The 18,769-nt window shown below is 40.4% G+C and overlaps 1 protein-coding gene across 2 annotated transcripts in view; it reads right to left on the bottom strand.

The window, feature by feature from the left end:
- The window catches only part of stard3nl (STARD3 N-terminal like), a 28,610-nt gene extending 11,733 nt beyond the window's left edge, over nt 1-16,877 (bottom strand). For both annotated transcript variants that reach the window (XM_084139734.1, XM_084139735.1), the window contains exons 1-5: nt 16,723-16,877; nt 7,740-8,188; nt 635-712; nt 446-523; nt 85-138 (exon numbers count right to left, since the gene is read on the bottom strand). In XM_084139734.1, coding sequence (XP_083995860.1) covers nt 85-138; nt 446-523; nt 635-712; nt 7,740-7,934 — 405 coding nt within the window. In that variant the 5' untranslated portion in view covers nt 7,935-8,188; nt 16,723-16,877. The remainder of the gene's footprint in view (nt 1-84; nt 139-445; nt 524-634; nt 713-7,739; nt 8,189-16,722) is intronic.
- Nucleotides 16,878-18,769: the final 1,892 nt, after the last annotated feature.

Genomic DNA, 18,769 nt, shown 5'->3' on the forward strand with positions numbered 1-18,769 from the left:
TCTCTCCTATTGTATTCAATTGATGAAATCCATTTTCATTTTTCCTGTTAAAATTATGTCAGATCTACTGTAATAAAAGCATACCTTTGATAAAATGACTTTTGCGATCAGGAAAGCACTTGTGGTTGCTGTGGTTATCTGTGATGGAAAGACATGGATCAGTAAACAATTACTTTTTGTAGTTGGCATTAAATACATTATTACATCCGTAAAAATGAAATCATGAAAATAAAATATGGCACAGCATCATAAGTGGACTAATGAAAGACTAACAGGAAATGTGTTGCCATGCAATTACTGTCTATTCGATTCATTGCTCGACTGAAAACAGGCACAATGAATACGTAACACAGGACCTAGCCAGGACTTGTTACTAGAAGAGCAACAGCGCCCTCTAGTGTAGCAAATGTGAAAATGTGTTTGAGGCATAGGACGGTTCACCTACCGCTATGGCCCACCAGTGACGCAGTTTACACACTGCATAGGCCAAGATTAGGGCTGCAAACCGTAACACAGCCAGGAGCTAGGGAAAGAGAGAGATTCAGTCGCAATTTACATCATCATTTCTGCCTGATCTGGATAACAAATGAGCACTGTACTCTGACTGAGCAAAGAGATAGCATACTGGACTTACAAATATGTCGAAGAATGAGGCGTGGTAGTCATAGTGTAGAACCTCCTTATCGAGCCGCTTCTCGATCCCTCCGTTCACCTATGAAGACAAAAACAAAAGGAATGGATTTAACAGATAAGACCGATGCAACATACCCAAATCTGTAGTCAATACATCGAATTAACTTGTCATATCGATTCAATTAATTCTTAAAATACCAAACATTTTCAATGTTCCCCCTTTAAAATCATGCGACTTGCTATTGACGCCATATTTCCACTAATTATATTGTTATCCGTGATTGGCATGCATTTCTGTAACGACTAACAATTGTGTTGGCATTGGCAATGTAGTTGATCAACAGGTCAAAATGTTACTCCAGAGACAGAGGGAGTAAATATTACATGAACAAGGTGATATCAGTTCATTCATAGATTGAAAAGCCTGAGATAAGTCTATGTGTGTTACTATTTTAAAAAAAGGTCAAAAGGGTCATAGTGTAGAAACTGGTACAGACAGGTTGTCCTGTAGTAAAAAACACTTCCACCTGCAGGGCCCTGTCTCAAAGTTGTGTTTGCATAACCATAAATTCATTATTACTATGCCAAGATACTCAAAAGGAAATGGAAGCAAACAGACTGAAACAGGGAGGGACTATCTGGACTTTTCCAATAACAAAAGCTAATTTTCATTTTCCATTACGAGCCCTAATGATAACCCTGTCATTGATAAGCTCAACCTTAACCTGATTCAAACAGGAACACTGGCCTGATTGCAACAAAGACGCGGAACCTGCGTCTTACCTGCAGGTTACCGCTGTATTTCTTAACACGCTACTAATGGGAGATTACGCGGCGCTCCGAGCTAAAATAACCCTGGTTGCAACGAAAAAAACAGCGGACTAAAACTAGTAGACAAGCTGATCTGACGCTGTTACGATGTCAAGCCGCCTTAATACTAGACAGCAGAAATGGCATGGTAAATGGCCACTACTCCCACCCCAATGATGAAACATCCTATCAGGAACAAAATATAAAAATAAAAATAAAGTGGAAGAATGTGACATTACAACTGAAATAAAATTAGACTGTTTAGACTGTAAATGTATCCTGTCAACTATGATGATTTAGTTAACACGTTTAATTGCAGACAATTAAGCCAAATTATGCCTACGTCGAGGGTACTCTTCTGCGAAAATAAGATGGTCATTTTAAATGAAATAAAATTGTGGGACTTGCTTTACCTCTATGTAAGCATTTTTGTGGTGGTTTAAGTTTAACAAGTTTTACTTAAATATAGTCAGTTAAATGTAGTAAAATAATTGGTCTGATTACTTTTATATACTACTATATCAACCTTATTACTTTGTATTGTGGGGCAGTTAGATAACACATTTAATCAGAAATAACTACACTCAGACTACTACACTTGTATACACTCCTACTAGAATACCGCAGCATTGAAGTTTTCAATAAAAACACTATATTTTATCACAACGGTTTGGACGACAGCAGGATGTTCTTGAAGTCCTCTCTGGGCTGGAGGGGGATCAGTGGGAAGAGGGACCCACTGGCAGGAGAGGTGCACCCCTTCCCTCAGAGCACCTCTGCCCCCAAGGGGAACCTCAAGTCAAGAGTTGAATTTTAATCTACTTGAAGTTATAAACAAAGCAAATTGATAGAATTTGATAGAAACGTTTGTGACATATGATTTTCGTAATCGGACAGGGACACAGATGATTGTGTGGATTATCCTTCAGGCCTGTAAGGAAAGAAGTGTGTGTGTGTGTGTGTGTGTGGTGTGTGGTGTGTGGTGTGTGTGTCAGAAAGGTGTTCAAATACTATACTTTGAGTGTTCTCTAGCCTGCCTGGAGTGTCAGATGGGTGGGGTTTGCAATTTTGGGACTATTCCATTTAGGGCTTTATGTTATGTTAATGCATTCAATATATTACTATTACATTATTTTACTGTTGTCATTGTCAGAGTGGACACGTTGTTTGCAGACCGCACAACCTAGGCTACAGTTTTGGTTTATTTCATTCCATTTACGAGTTTTTAATTCATTAATTGGTCTTTTGTTGGTAACGCTCCTGTCAATGTTGAGTAAGGACGCGCACCTGATTATACATAGAAGTAGGCCTAGGCTACCTGGCCTGCGGCGCAAATGTAGGCCTATAAATGTGCCCATTTGGGGATCTGATAGTATTTCTGATTGTCTTAACTCACCACCACTGTGGAGCTTCTCAAAGTAATTTTTTCTTCACCTCAAACAGCAAGTGAACAAAGTCTGTTTTTAAAAATCCATTGAGAATGACAATAGTTCCTCAACTTAGCCTATGTGAAAAATCTTTCCAGCTCTCTTTCGATAACCACTCGGCGTGATAGGAAAAAAAATAAAAACGTCATGCTCTGATCCGGTGGAAACGTCATAAAAATAGGACTACCTGATTACTTCTTATCCCTTGCGCAAATATCCTACAGATATGTCTGTCCGGAGCTCAATGGTGCGGGAAACTCTGAGGGCCCAGAAAATGAATACAATGTTGCAAGTTTGCTAGCGGGAGCTTCAGGCCCCAACCAAGATAGTAGTTAATACAATGTTTAAAATGAATACATTTTATACCTGCAGGCTGCAATGTTTTTATTTGTTGGCTTTATGTAGGCTATTTATACATAGTTGGCAATAGAAGTTACTTTTAGAATTGTTATTAACCACATGATAATGATTTTGAGATACAAAGACTATTATAAATGAAATGAAACTGTTCCACCCCTGGTGGAGCCTATTGCCTACCGGCAACTTCAGGAGCTTAATGGCAGAATCTGCAAAGGCCAGCAATTTATTGGTGGAGGGTCGGGAACCGTTTTTCCCCCATTCTGGTTAGGCTCTCTTGTTCTCTGGCTCCCTCGAGTCATTTGTGTGTCTTGATTATTTAAAATCATAGTGTGCTTAAAGCATCAGACAAGCTCAGTAGCCGACATATAGTTGATTTTATTAAAAACACATAGGGAAAAATACACGTTTTTCGACCAAGATGTTTGTGTTGTTGGGGACAGCCATAATTCCATTGGTCCATTAAACCAGGCAATCAAATATTTTTTTATTGAGACCTAGGTCTCTTTTCCAAATGCAATATATCATATAATGCTATATAAATACACAGTATCCCCCCCCCCCCCAAAAAAAAAAAAACATATACATACATACACTACCAGTCAAATGTTTGGACATACCTACTCATTCAACGGTTTTTCTTTATTTTTTTACTATTTTTTACATTGCATAATAATAGTGAAGACATCAAAACTATGAAATAACACATATGGAATCATGTAGTAATCAAAAAAGTGTTAAGCGAATCAAAATATATTTTATATTTGAGATTCTTCAAATAGCCACCCTTTGCCTTGATGATAGCTTTGCACACTCTTGGCATTCTCTCAACCAGCTTCGCCTGGAATGCTTTTCCAACAGTCTTGAAGGAGTTCCCACATATGCTGAGCACTTGTTGGCTGCTTTTCCTTCACTTTGCGGTCCAACTCATCCCAAACCATTTCAATTGGGTTGAGGTCGGGTGATTGTGGAGGCCAGGTCATCTGATGCAGCACTCCATCACTCTCCTTCTTGATCAAATAGCCCTTACACAGCCTGGAGGTGTGTTGGGTCATTGTCCTGTTGAAAAACAAATTATAGTCCCACTAAGCGCAAACCAGATGGGATGGCGTGTCGCTGCAGAATGCTGTGGTAGCCATGCTGGTTAAGTGTGACTTGAATTCTAAATAAATCACAGACAGTGTCACCAGCAAAGCACCCCCACACCATCACAACTCCTCCTCCATGCTTCACGGTGGAACCACACATGCAAAGATCATCCGTTCACCTACGCTGCGTCTCACAAAGACACGGCGGTTGGAACCAAAAATCTCAAAATTGGACTCATCGGACCAAAAGGACAGATTTCCACCGTTCTAATGTCCATTGCTCGTGTTTCTTGGCCCAAGCAAGTCTCTTCTTATTGGTGTCCTTTAGTAGTGGTTACTTTGCAGCAATTCGGCCATAAAGGCCTGATTCACGCAGTCTCCTCTGAACAGTTGATGTTGAGATGTGTCTGTTACTTAAACTCTGTGAAGCATTTATTTGGGCTGCAATTTCTGAGGCTGGTAACTCTAATGAGCTTATCCTCTGCAGCAGAGGTAACTCTGGGTCCTCCTTTCCTGTGGCGGTCCTCATGAGACTTTTCCGGATTGACTGACATTTATGTCTTAAAGTAATGATGGACTGTCGTTTCTCTTTGCTTATTTGAGCTGTTCTTGCCATAATATGGATTTGGTCTTTTACCAAATGGAGCTATTTTCTGTATACCACCCCTACCTTGTCACAACACAACTGATTGGCTCAAACGCATTAAGGAAAGAAATTCCACAATTAACTTTTAACAAAGCACACCTGTTAATTGAAATGCATTCCAGGTGACTACCTCATGAAGCTGGTTGAGAGAATGCCAAGAGTGTGCAAAGCTGTCATCAAGGCAAAGGGTGGCTAATTTGAAGAATCTCAAATATAAAATATATTTTGATTTGTTTAACACTTTTTTGGTTATTACATGATTCCATATGTGTTATTTCATAGTTTTGATGTCTTCACTATTATTCTACAATGTAGAAAATAGTAAAAAGAAAAGAAAAACCCTGGAATGAGTAGGTGTGTCCAAACTTTTGACTGGTACTGTGTGTGTGTGTGTGTGTGTGTGTGTGTGTGTGTGTGTGTGTGTGTGTACGCACGCACACACACACACACACACACACACATAACCGTTCAAAAGTTTGGGGTCACTTAGAAATGTCCTTGTTTTCGAAAGAATTTTTTTGTCCATTAAAATAACATCAAATTGATCAGAAATACAGTGTAGACATTGTTAATGTTGTAAATGGCTATTGTATCTGGAAACGGCTGATTCTTAATGGAATATCTACATAGGCGTACATAGGCCAATTATCAGCAACCATCAGTCCTGTGTTCCAATGGCAAGTTGTGTTTGCTAATCCAAGTTTATCATTTTAAAAAGGCTAATTGATCATTAGAAAACCTTTTTGCAATTATGTTAGATGAAAACTGTTGTGCTGGAGCATCAGCAATTGTGGGTTCGATTACAGGATCAAAATGGCCAGAAACAAATAACTTACTTCTGAAACTCATCAGTCTATTCTTGTTCTGAGAAATGAAGGCTATTCCATGCGAGAAATTGCCAAGAAACTGAAGATCTTTTACAACGCTGTGTACTACTCCCTTCACAGAACAGCGCAAACTGGCTCTAACCAGAATAGAAAGAGGAGTGGGAGGCCCCGGTGCACAACTGAGCAAGAGGACAAATACATTACATACTTTGCAACTCTGCCTAGATGGTCAGCATCCCGGAGTCGCCTCTTCACTGTTGACGTTGAGACTGGTGTTTTGCGGGTACTATTTAATGAATATGCCAGTTGAGGAAACTGTGAGGAGTCTGTTTCTCAAACTAGACACTCTAATGTACACTACCGTTCAAAGGTTTGGGGTCACTTAGAAATGTCCTTGTTTTCGAAAGAAAAGCATTAAAATAAGTTTTCTTCCGAAAACAAGGACATTTCTAAGTGACCCCAAACTTTTGAAAGTTAGTGTAAATGACAAAATACAACTACAAAATAACCTCAGTGGCGACCCGTCATTCAGGGCAGGTGGGGCAGAACCCTCAAGAGCCCTACCTGTTTAGCCCCCCCAAAATAATTGTATATTTTGACATTAATTGATGTTATATATTAGTTTGCATACAAAGTTTTTAAAAAATCATCCTTAAGTTAATAAAGCCGCATACAAACATGGTCTCTTGAATAAGGCAGCTCCAAAATGCAGGTGTTTCAGCCTAGCTCACTGCTTTCTGTGGTGTGATCGAGGGAAAGACTCTGCACACATACACTAGATACGCTCTCTCACACACACACACGCTGCTGCTACTCTGTTTATTATCTATCCTGATTGCCTAGTCCGTTTTACCCCTACCTACATGTACATATTACCTCACTTACTTCAACTACCTCATACCCCTGCACATTAACTCGGTACCGGTAATCCTTGTATATGGTCTCGTTATTTTATTAGGTTACCATTTTCTTAAATCTTTTGCAATTTTTTCAAACTTTAACTCTGCATTGTTGGGAAAGGGTTCATAAGTAAGCATTTCACAGTAAAGTCTATACCTGTAGTATTTGGCACATGACAAAATTTGATAAGAAATTGTCATAATAGATTTGCAATGGTACATTTGCCATCCGTGTTATGGAGCGGAAAATCGGTGGCGGATGATGGTTGCAATTGAGATCAGCTGTGCGGGTGATTTTAGCATGTATTAATGGTTTAAGGAGAGATCAGCTGGCAATAATCTAGTGGCCAATGTTGGTTAAAATTGGCCCACTATTTTTAACAATGAGAAGTGTTATTTTCCCACAGTGAAAAGACACTGAAACCAGGAGTGTATTCATTACGTCTTGCAATGGAAACCATTTAAGAACCAAACGGAACAAAAAGGGAAGGGACCTTACTGAATTTTTCAATAGAAACTCTCGATTTTGTTGCAAAATGGTTTCCGTTTGGAGTAAATCGGCATAATGAATACACCCGTTTCAAGAAGTAAAAGGCAGTGTTATGTAAACTCTGTATGCAGGACTACAATAAAATATGTGGGTCGTTCCACAAAAAGCGTGCCTTTGATATTTTAAGTAGAAATTGTGCACCAATATAGCTTTTAAAAGTCTGTTATATTAAATGAAGTGTCCTTTGGATACACGTCACCAGTAACAAAAGGTAGTGTTAAAAAAGTATTCACACATCGATACATTAATCTTAAACTACAGTAGTTAATATTGAGCTCTATCAATACGTTAATAAGCTATGAAAGGGCCTGATAAATGCAACAGCTTGGTACAACTGTCATGTAGTGACAGTGTGCCCTAAACCGGAGCAAGAAGTTAACAGGAGCGATTCATTATAATGTCATTGAATTGGGACTGAAAACACTCATTGCAGGAGTTTGCACATATCCAGAGTGCACTTATCTGTATTCACTTTCATGGCGCATTGAAAAAAACTACTTACATTGAGCTCAATGATCCAGAGCAAGGTGATGAAGAGGAGGTCAAAGGTGACAAAGAGGCAGAATGTCCTCCTGACATCGGAGATACACTTCTTCTCGCTCGCCTCGTAAGACTCTATGCGGGCCGAGAGAGGTGTGGTGTTTATGCCCCGAAGGGTGGCTCTCGAGTCCACGCTGCTACCACTTATGCTCTCCATAACAGGCCACGCCCTTCACGCTGGGCTGGCACCCCCCACTAATGAAAGGTCAGTCAGCTAGCTGGTTGCTTCTCCAGTCACAGCAAATGACAGTAAAGGCAGAGGGGCTTTGGCAACGCCCACCACTCAAGGGGTGCGCCCACACCTGCTGCTTGCAGGTATTGGCCACGCCCACTGGTCAGAAGAAGGCCCGCCAACTTATCACATCCAGTGTGGCTCACTGCAGATGGATGCCGGATGCATCCCTGCCTCAGCTGAAAAAGAGAAAAGCGAGCCCTTCAGTACATGCGGTTTACATTTCACAACAAGGTTAGGGTCAAATCAATCAATTTGCTTGCCTGCTTTTATTTCAAATGCAGGCAGTAGACCTATTTGCATTACTACCATTTACTTTAGTATATTACCCCATGTAAAATAATACTTGAAACCAGAGCCATCTATCCATCTATCTATCTATGGCTCTGCTTGAAACCTTTCATCATTCTCATTACTTCCATTAAAAGCCTCCCTCAAGCGTGACTAAATGTATATTGTACATCACATATTTAACTATTGCTGTACATATACTATTCTTCAGATATACTACATATTATATCCACACATACTGTACATACAGTGCATTCAGAAAGTATTCAGACCCCTTGACTTTTTCCACATTTTGTTACGTTACAGCCTTACTCTAAAATGTATTAAATGAAATGTTTTCCTCAGCAATCTACACACAATACCACATAATGACAAAGCAATAACAGGTTTTTAGAAATGTTTGCAAATAAAAAAAAAAACATTAAATACCTTATTTACATAAGTATTCAGACCCTTTGCTATGAGACTCAATTGAGCTCAGGTGCATCCTGTTTCTATTGATCAACCTTGAGATGTTTCTACAACTTGATTGGAGTTGAAATTCAATTGATTGGACATGATTTGGAAAGGCACACACCTGTCTATATAAGGCCCAACAGTTGACAGTGCATGTCAGAGCAAAAACCAAGCCATGAGGTTGAAGGAATTGTCCGTAGAGCTCCGAGACAGGATTGTGTCGAGGCACAGATCTGGGGAAGGGTACCAGAAAATGTCTGCAGCATTGAAGGTCCCCAAGAACACAGTGGCCTCAATCATTCTTAAATGGAAGAAGTTTGGAACCACCAAGACTCTTCCTAGAGCTGTCCGCCTGGCCAAAATGAGCAATCGGAGAAGGGCCTTGGTCAAGGAGGTGACCAAGAACCCGATGGTCACTCTGACAGAGCTGGGGACTGGGGATGGGAGAACCTTCCAGAAGGGCAACCATCTCTGCAGCACTCCACCAATCAGGCCTTTATGGTAGAGTGGCCAGACGGAAGCCACTCCTCAGTAAAAGGCACATGACAGCCCACTTGGAGTTTTCCAAAAGTCGCCTAAAAGGACTGTCAGACCATGAGAAACAAGACTCTCTGGTCTGATGAAACCAACATTGAATTCTTTGGCCTGAATGACAAGCATCACGTCTGGAGGAAACCTGGCACCATCTCTACGCATGAAGCATGGTGGTGGCAGCATCATGCTTTGGGGATGTCTTTCAGCGGCAGGGACTGGGAGACTAGTCAGGATCGAGGGAAAGATGAACGGAGCAAAGTACAGAGAGATCCTTCATGAAAACTTGCTCCAGAGCGCTCATGACCTCAGACTGGGGTGAAGGTTCACCTTCCAACAGGACAATGACCCTAAGCAATCAGCCAAGACAACGCAGGAGTGGCTTCGGGACGTCTCTGAATGTCCTTGAGTTGCCCAGCCAGAGCCCGGACTTGAACCCGATCTATCATTTCTGAAAAGACCTGAAAATAGCTGTGCAGCAACACTCCCCATCCAACCTGACAGAGCTTGAGAGGATCTGCAGAGAAGAATGGGAGAAACTCCCCAAATAAAGGTGTGCCAAGCTTGTAGCATCATACCCAAGAAGACTCGAGCCTGTAATCGCTGCCAAAGGTGCTTCAACAAAGTACTGAGTAAAGGGTCTGAATACTTATGTAAATGTGATATTATGGGGTATGTGTGTAGATTGATGAGGGAAAAAAACTATTTAATCAATTTTAACAAAATGTGGAAAAAGTCAAGAGGTCTGAATACTTTCCGAATGCACTGTAGATGGGAGGGGTTGAGGGTGGCTGAAGGATAAAAAATAAAAAAGAGAACTATTGTAAAATATGTTGTGTCTGTAAAATGTATATAGTATGTATAAGCTGGAAGTAGAAGCCTAAGTGTTGTTTTCCATTAGTTTACTCAAATTAGGGGAGGGGTGGTGGGGTTAGGGGAACATAAAAATGATTTATTTTAATTTTTTTAAGAGAGAGATATCTATCTATCGCTCTCTTTTTTTATATATATTTTCCATTATGTTCCCCTAACCCCACCATGATGCCGACAATTACATTGATGGAAGCTACAATCTATATGCAATATTAAATCGGATATACACCCCCAAAAATGTTTTCAAATAAAAGACAGGCAGAAACTGCTTCCCCAATCGAAATCGCAGATGACGCCTGTTTGGCAATGTCTTTGCGACGTTAGCTAGCTAAGCTCATGCGCAGAAACACGTCACTGGGTCTAACTGTCATCAAATCAAAAGGCACTCCTTCGATACAAAGTTGTTTTGGACGAAAATGAAAACGTGTCAGTTTGTCACTTTCAAGAGGTTGGAGTAATAACATGTTCAACTACTTAAGACATTAGCTCGAATCTGTGCGTTTAGATTCCAAGAAAATTAACTAAGGAAGGATTTTTTAATTCTCTCAATGGCTTCTCAAACCCAAGCCTGGGCCTGGTTTCCCGATAGCGATGGAACTTAAAAGTGTTTTAACAATGCATCTTTCCTACAACGGCCGAAGATGTAACATGGGTTTCCCAAAACACCACGCAGAGAGAACAGTCGCTAAGTGCGTCGTTGGACCATGCGTCCATACTGATAGGATCGAAATAAAGGGAGCGCTGCTCTCGGATCAGCTTTCTCCATTCAAATCTTACCTTAACATTATAATTATTTCACAAAACTGACAACGGATCAGCTCCTAGAGAGATATTACCACCTACGGCTGAAAATGTTGAGGCGGCTTATTCTAATGCTTACCCAATAAAAATGCACTAAATCATCGATTTGGCACATCATTGCGCACGTTAGGCTACACATCATTAAATATATTGAGAGAAATTACAGACAGTGGCCTACAAGTAGCAAAAACAGAACTCAATTGATTGAACATTAAATGTATTTCAATATGATTTAAATAGGCATATAGCCTACTGTTTATATTTTAATGCAGTCATCTCGGTCATGATTTGAAGCATCTTTTTATACGTCGCTTGTTTGTATCAAATGCAAAGACATTGGCAACTTTGTATTGGTAGTCAACTTTGTCCTGAAGTTGTTTAGTGGAGATCTTTGTGGATAAAGTGACGAGTTAGGGCTAAAAAGGATCTACTTAGCTGTTCTACGAGTGGTCTGAGGCAGGCGTTAGATTATGAGCATTTTCAAGTACAACGTTAATAACAATGGTTTTGGGAAACATCTCGGAGATCTAACAATGCTCCTACGACAGTTCTAACAATGAATTTAGCCTTAAGATGCTTTTGGGAAACCGGGCACAGGTGTGCTTCACATGCGTTCCCGGAAGTCTCGCGATGTTGCGCCTCTGGGTTTATAAACTCGGTTAACAAGGCGACACTCCATCTTAACTCCTCCTCCACATTTACTGGATTGGTTGAACAATGCAGAAGAGAACCGCCCGACAGTTTTTTTCCCCTCATCAGGACCAGAAAGAAAGAAACGCAGCTCAGGCGTTTCTTTTACGCCTGCTACGTTAGGTTACTTGTAAACTAATCATCAAGCCCTTAACTAGGTGAGGTAGTTCAGGGTTATACAAAATTATGATCAGGGTTATATTGGCCTACAGTACAATAGCACAGTAGGTACAGAAGCTACATTAGTCTAATCAATTGTAGCAATGGCAACTTTCTACATTGATAGGCTGGGCAACGCCAGTCCTCGGGGGCCTGATTGGTGTTACACTTTTGCCCCAGCTAACAAACCTGACTCCAATAATCAACTAATCATGATCTTCAGTTTAGAATGCAATTAGTTTAAATCAGCTGTGTTTGCTAGGGATGGGGAAAAAAGTGTGAAACCACTTCGGCCCCAGAGGTCTGGAGTTGCCCATCCCCGGGGCCACATTTATAAATGTTGTGTACAAACAAAATATGCCCCAAAACTTGCGTGCACCAGTTCACGCAAAAGTTGGCATAAAACCTGAACTTGACGTGAGACCGTGCTTATCCTCCCGCTAACTTTAGAGCAGGGGTATTCAACTCTTACCCTACGAGGTCAGGAGCCTGCTGGTTTTCTGTTCTGATAATTAATTGCACCCTCCTGGTGTCCCAGGTCTAAATTAGTCCCTGATTAGAGGGGAACAATGAAAAAAGGCAGAGGAACTGGCTTCGAGGTCCAGAATTGAGTTTGAGGGCTTTAGTTTCTAGTGGTTGAAATATTGCATCGCAAGGAGGCAAAAGTAGACTAGTCGTAGCCTTGTGCAAATGGGGAATATATGATGAAACTCTTATTCATACAAAAAAAAAAACTGGTTTTATCTTTGCATTCTAAAATAATTAGAAATAGGCATCTATTTCCTATTATTTATTTCATTTCCGTGATCATTGCAGAATAAATTCTTCACCTTTTCTTACTGTGATAGTTTCATCCTCGGGAAATAGCCTATAGGCCTACAACAAGTTAGGATAGGCTACCATCGTCCCATCGCTCATTTAATTGGGCCCACTTCAGAGTAGTAAATACAGTATTTTGCTCTATCCGATCCATTTAACGATTGAACAGACTGTACACCTTTTCCATTGACGTTTGTAGGCTAGCCTACATCTGAATACTGTAATGTAACATTTCTCGAGTAGACAATATTTCAATCATAAACATAATGCATATACCCATCATATCCTTTGCAGAATAAATTCCTCACCTTTTCTGGCCATGATGAGTTAATATTCCTGAAGTAGCCATACAACAAATTACATGTTGAGTGTGACAAAACCAGCAAAACCATCTCTCATTTACTTGGGCCTATTAGATAGACTAGTAAAAAAAAAAAATGTAAAATGTAGTATAATTTCAAGTTTTTTATCTATGCATCCAAAAGGGAGCACGGTTTATAACATACAGTAGAATTTAACAGGTGAACAGACAGTTGATATTTTGCATTGAAGTGTGTAGGCTACCACTGTAAGTAGGCCTACTGTAGTTATAACATTTCAGAGTAGACAATGTTTCAGAATTTGCGGGCAGTGCAGCATATTTAAGTTTGGGAAAAAGTAAATGCAAAACATTAAATTCAAAATATCTGTTTACAGGTCCACAACCATTTGCAATTGTTTTTGACTTTCAGATACAGTCAGCTACAGCAAATGTCACTGGAAAAGAAAACATTTTGCCAACACCTCCAAAAGACATTTGATCAAGTTGGCCATTGCTATTTCCTTTAGATGCTGCGTTTTTCAGGCGCGCGCACCGTTTTACGACAGGTCTGATTTATAACGGAAAACATGGGGAAACATGCGTGTGCATGGTGTGCGCCATGTTTATAAATCACAATATTTTTGTGTGTGCGTAGGCTTTTGAGAAATGGCGCACGCAGATTGTTTCAAATTTACGCAACGGTTATAAATGAGGCCTCTGGCCAATACTGATGATTGTTTACTAATGCATTGCTACCACTGTACCCTCATCGAGAACCAGGGGCCTCATTTATTACCGTTGCATACATTTTACACTAAATATCTGCATGCGCCATTTCTGAAAAGACTGCACACACACAAAAATATTGAGATTTATCAACTTAGCACACGCCATGCATGTTTCCCGTTATAAAATCAGACCTGTCGTGAATCTGTGCGCGCATGAACAAGCATTTTAACTCCACCTGAAAAACGCCCATCATTCATCTTTTATTGTGACAATTATACACTTATTTGCTCTATAACTTGGAAGTAATGGAATTAGACCAAGACTTTATCTAAAGGAAAAATATCAATGGCGAACTAGATCAAATGTCTTTGGAGATGTTGGCAAAATGTTTTCTTTTGCAGTGACATTTGCTGTAGCCTATCTGAATGTTTCGAAAAGACAAAAATTGCTTGGAGTAACCCTGGATTGTAAACTGTCGTGGTCAAAACATATTGATACAACAGTAGCTAGGATGGGGAGAAGGCTGTCTATAATAAAGCGCTGCTCTGCATTCTTAACAGCACTATCAACAAGGCAGGTCCTACAGGCCCTAGTTTTGTCACACCTGGACTACTGTTCAGTCGTGTGGTCAGGTGCCACAAATTGGAAAATTGCAATTGGCTCAGAACAGGGCAGCACGGCTGGCCCTTGGATGTACACAGAGAGCCAACATTAATAATATGCATTTAAATCTCTCCTGGCTCAAAGGGGAGGAGAGATTGACTTCATCACTACTTGTATTTGTGAGAGGTATTGACATGTTGAATGCACCGAGCTGTCTGTTTGAACTACTGACACACAGCTCAGACACCCATGCATACCCCACAAGACATGCCACCAGAGGTCTCTTCACAGTCCCCAAGTCCAGAACTGACTATGGGAGGCACACAGTACTACATAGAGCCATGACAGCATGGAACTCTATTCCACATCAAGTAGTATTCCTCATGCAAGCAGTACAATTCCATTTAGAAAACAGATACAAATACACCTTATTGAACAGCGGGGACTGTGAAGCAACACAAACATAGGCACAGGCACATGCATACACACACACACATACACATGGATTTTGTGTCGTAGATATGTGGTAGTAGAGTAGGGGCCTGAGGGCAAACACTTAATGTGTTGTGAAATCTGTTGTGAATGTATTGTAATGTTTTTACAATTGTATAACTGACTTAATTTTGCTGGACCCCAGGAAGAGTAGGTGCTGCCTTGGCAGCAGCTAATTGGGATTCATAATAAATACAGACTGACCAGGTGAATCCAAGTGAAAGCTATGATCCCTTATTGATGCCACCTGTTAAATCCACTTCAATCAGTGTAGATGAAGGGGAGGAGACAGATTAAAGAATGATTTTTAAGCCTTGAGAAAATTGAGACATGGATTGTGTATGTGTGCCATTCAGAGAGTGAATGGGCAAGACAAAACATTTAAGTGCCTTTGAAAGGGGTATGGTAGTAGATGCCAGGTGCACCGGTTTTAGTGTGTCAAGAACCACCAATGCTGCTGGTTTTGTCACACTCAACAGTTTCCTGTGTGTATCAAGAATGGTCCACCACCCAAAGGACATCCAGCCAACTTGACGACTGTGGGAAGCATTGGAGTCAACATGGGCCAGCATCCCTGTGGAACGCTTTCGACACCTTGTAGACCATGCCATGACGAATTGAGACTGTTCTGAGGACAAAAGGGGGTGCAACTCAATATTTGGAAGGTGTTCCTAATGTTTTGTACACTCAGTGTATGAATTATGTTTATAAATGATATTGTCTACTCGAGAAATTTGACATCATGGTATTCAGACGTAGCCTACAAACATCAGTGGAAAAAGTGAGCCATCTGTTCTACCATTAAACTGCGCATCGGATCACAAAGCAAAATACTTGAAATAGCTTATCTATTTACTACTGAAGTGGGACCAATTATATGGGATTAATGGTAGCCTATCCTAACTTGTTGTAGGTTTATAGGCTATTTGCGACTATGAAACCATCAGTCAGAAAAGGTGATTAATTTATTCTGCAATGATCATGGAAATGAAATAAATAATTGGAAATAGATGCCTACTTGCTACTTGATTGAAGAAAAATGTACTTACTATGACTGATTGCAGTTGTCCCACCTAGCCATTTTAAGACTAATGTACTAAGTCGCTCTGGATAAGGCCTTAAATATAAATGTAATGCCTATTTCTAATTATTTTAGAATGCAAAGATAAAATACATCGATTTTAGCTCTTCTCACTAATGTTTGCATCTTGTTATTTATTTACCTGTTTTTGTTATGAATAAGTGTCATATTCCTGCACAAGGCTACTAGGCTACTTTAGCCTTCTTGCAATGCAATAGAAACTGTGCTTACGCATGGTCTAAAGCTTGCGGGAGGAAAAGCACATTCAAGACAAGTTCTGTTTTTATAAATGCCAAATTTGGCGTGAAAACTAACGCTCGCATCGCATGTTTTGGGGCATATTTTGAGCATACAAAACCTTTATAAATAAGGCCCCAGTCTTCCCTAAAACAGTCAACGACGTGACTTTGGAGTTATCGCAACGCGAGACTACTGCAACTACCCCCTCACTGCTGCGGTTAATGTGGCTATGTGAGTTTCTTGTAATGGGGCATTCGGCTACATTGTTGCAAGTTCTGTTCCAAATATATCAACTAATCACAAATATGCAGTTACTTTACCTAATGCAAATTGGGGTTAGTGATATTAAATCATTATGATCCGTTAAACTGGTTTAATAGATGTCCATATATGGCAGCGAATTCAGCACAACAACAAATACAGACACGACCGACGCTCGAGGAAAAAACAAGACACTGACTCCGTGCACGGAGAGCTTTTTTGGCAGCTCGTGAGCAGGCAGTATTGCGCCCAACAAAATTATTCTTCATACGAGCAAATGATTTCGACACTGAAACTATTGTAATAATGTAGCTATCTGAAGAAATAATTATTAATGAAAATATGCAAATGAGCTAGGCTGTGTTGCAGTGAAATTGTTATCTTACCTTTTTTTTTTATTGCTAAATTGTATACCTAGCTACCTGTTGTTTTCTTCTTACACCCCGCTGTCTTTAGCATATTATGCGGAAGACTTCAACTGTCAATCGTATACGGCCGAAATACTTGATTCCGTCCGACAGGAAATGGGGTGAAAATGGGCGCGTTCAAGTGGATCACTTTTGTCAAGTCGCCTTCCAAAGTGTGTTGCATTAGGGCAGGGTTTCCCAAACTCGGTCCTGGGGCCCCACTTGGGTGGACGTTTTGGTTTTTACCCTAGCACAACACAGCTGATTAAAATAATCAAAACTTGATGAAGAGTTGGTTATTTGAATTAGTGGTGTAGTGCTAGGGTATAAAAATTGTGACTTGCGCCTACATGATGACTGCATGAAGTTTACGTAAACAATGTGATCAAAGGTCATGACGTTTTTCACTGCAGTCAACTGCAAATTTCTGCAGTTGCTCTTCACCACTCTTCACCCTGCAGCCATCACCTGCATTGTGGAGGTTCTATTGTCACTCATTAGGGTGTTTTTGTTTGACCCACTCGAACATGACCAAAGACGTGACTGAGACAGGAACCAATTTTGCAGTGATGCATGTCTACAGTGGATGTGTACAGTTGAATGTGATATTTGAGGCTCTCTCTCGCCAATTGATAGTAGGGTACTAGTATGGTATGCACATATCACCATTAATATCCACACCATGAGGAGATTTGATGTAGTCCCTCTATTTTGTTGTTCCTTTTCCATACGATCCATTATGTACAATTGCACTAAATACTATTTGAATAATGCAAGATTTTAAATACCAGCAGTCTTTAAAATGACATTCAGGAGCAAAAGGTTTTCATTTACATTTACATTTTCAATAGTTGTTTGTAATCCCCCCCCCCCCCCCCCCCCACCCCCAAAAATAAATAAATAATAATCTTTGGAATATAATATTGCAATGGAATATAACTAATAACATTAAATAACATTGGAATATAACATTTAATAACAATAACTTAACTAATTAACTCAGTGTAACGTTGATGTGGCAACTCTCTTATGCTCTGCTATTGCACGATTCTAATTTGTACATATGTCACAAATAAAGCTATCTCCAGTAAAATTGGAGTAACAACTCATGAGCCCACCTCCTGCACTGCTCACACCTAATCCAGAGTCCATCTGTGACTGAAAACGGGGAGAGATGCCAATTGTCTCCCGAGTGGCGCAGTGGTCTAAGGCACTGCATCGCAGTGCTAGCTGTCCCACTAGAGATCCTGGTTCGTATCCAGGCTCTGTCGTAGCCGGCCGTGACCGGGAGACCCATGGGGCGGCGCACAATTGGCCCAGCGTCGTCCAGGGTAGGGGAGGGAATGGCCGGCAGGGATGTAGCTCAGTTGGTAGAGCATGGCGTTTGCAACGCCAGGGTTGTGGGTTCGATTCCCATGGGGGGCCAGTATGAAAAAATTAAAAAATTATAACAAAAAATAATGTATGCACTCACTAACTGTAAGTCGCTCTGGATAAAAGCGTCAGCTAAATGACTAAAATGTAAATGTAATTGAAAAACTCTCAAAAACGTAGCTAGCTATCCAACAATATGACATAAAATGCTGTGTAAAATTGTTAAAAGGCTATAAAGTAACAATAACTGTAAAGCTATCAGTCACTAGTGGAAACATTTACAACTGCAATTAAGTTACGTTATCTTTTTAATGTATTTTACCTCAGACAATCTGGTAGTAAGGTTGCTAGCTAGCACTCCTAGCAGCTTATGCTAACTAGCTAGCTGGCTAGCATTTACTAGTGAAGTTGCTAGCTAGCAAGTTAGCATAAACTAGCGCTAACTGGGCTAGTCATTGTCTAATGACAGGTAGAAACACATTCATAACCATAAAGGGGTAACTAGCCCCCAGGGGCCAGTTACCCCCTAGTAGGGGGGGGCAAGTTGCCCCCAACACACTCGTCCAACATATTACTACTTTACAACAACAAAAATCTAAATTTTTCTCTCTAAACAAGTGGATTATTTATCTTAAGGCTTTCATACTTGTAT

The sequence above is a fragment of the Coregonus lavaretus genome, assembly GCF_964263955.1.
Source record: "Coregonus lavaretus genome assembly, chromosome: 23".
NCBI lineage: Eukaryota > Metazoa > Chordata > Actinopteri > Salmoniformes > Salmonidae > Coregonus > Coregonus lavaretus.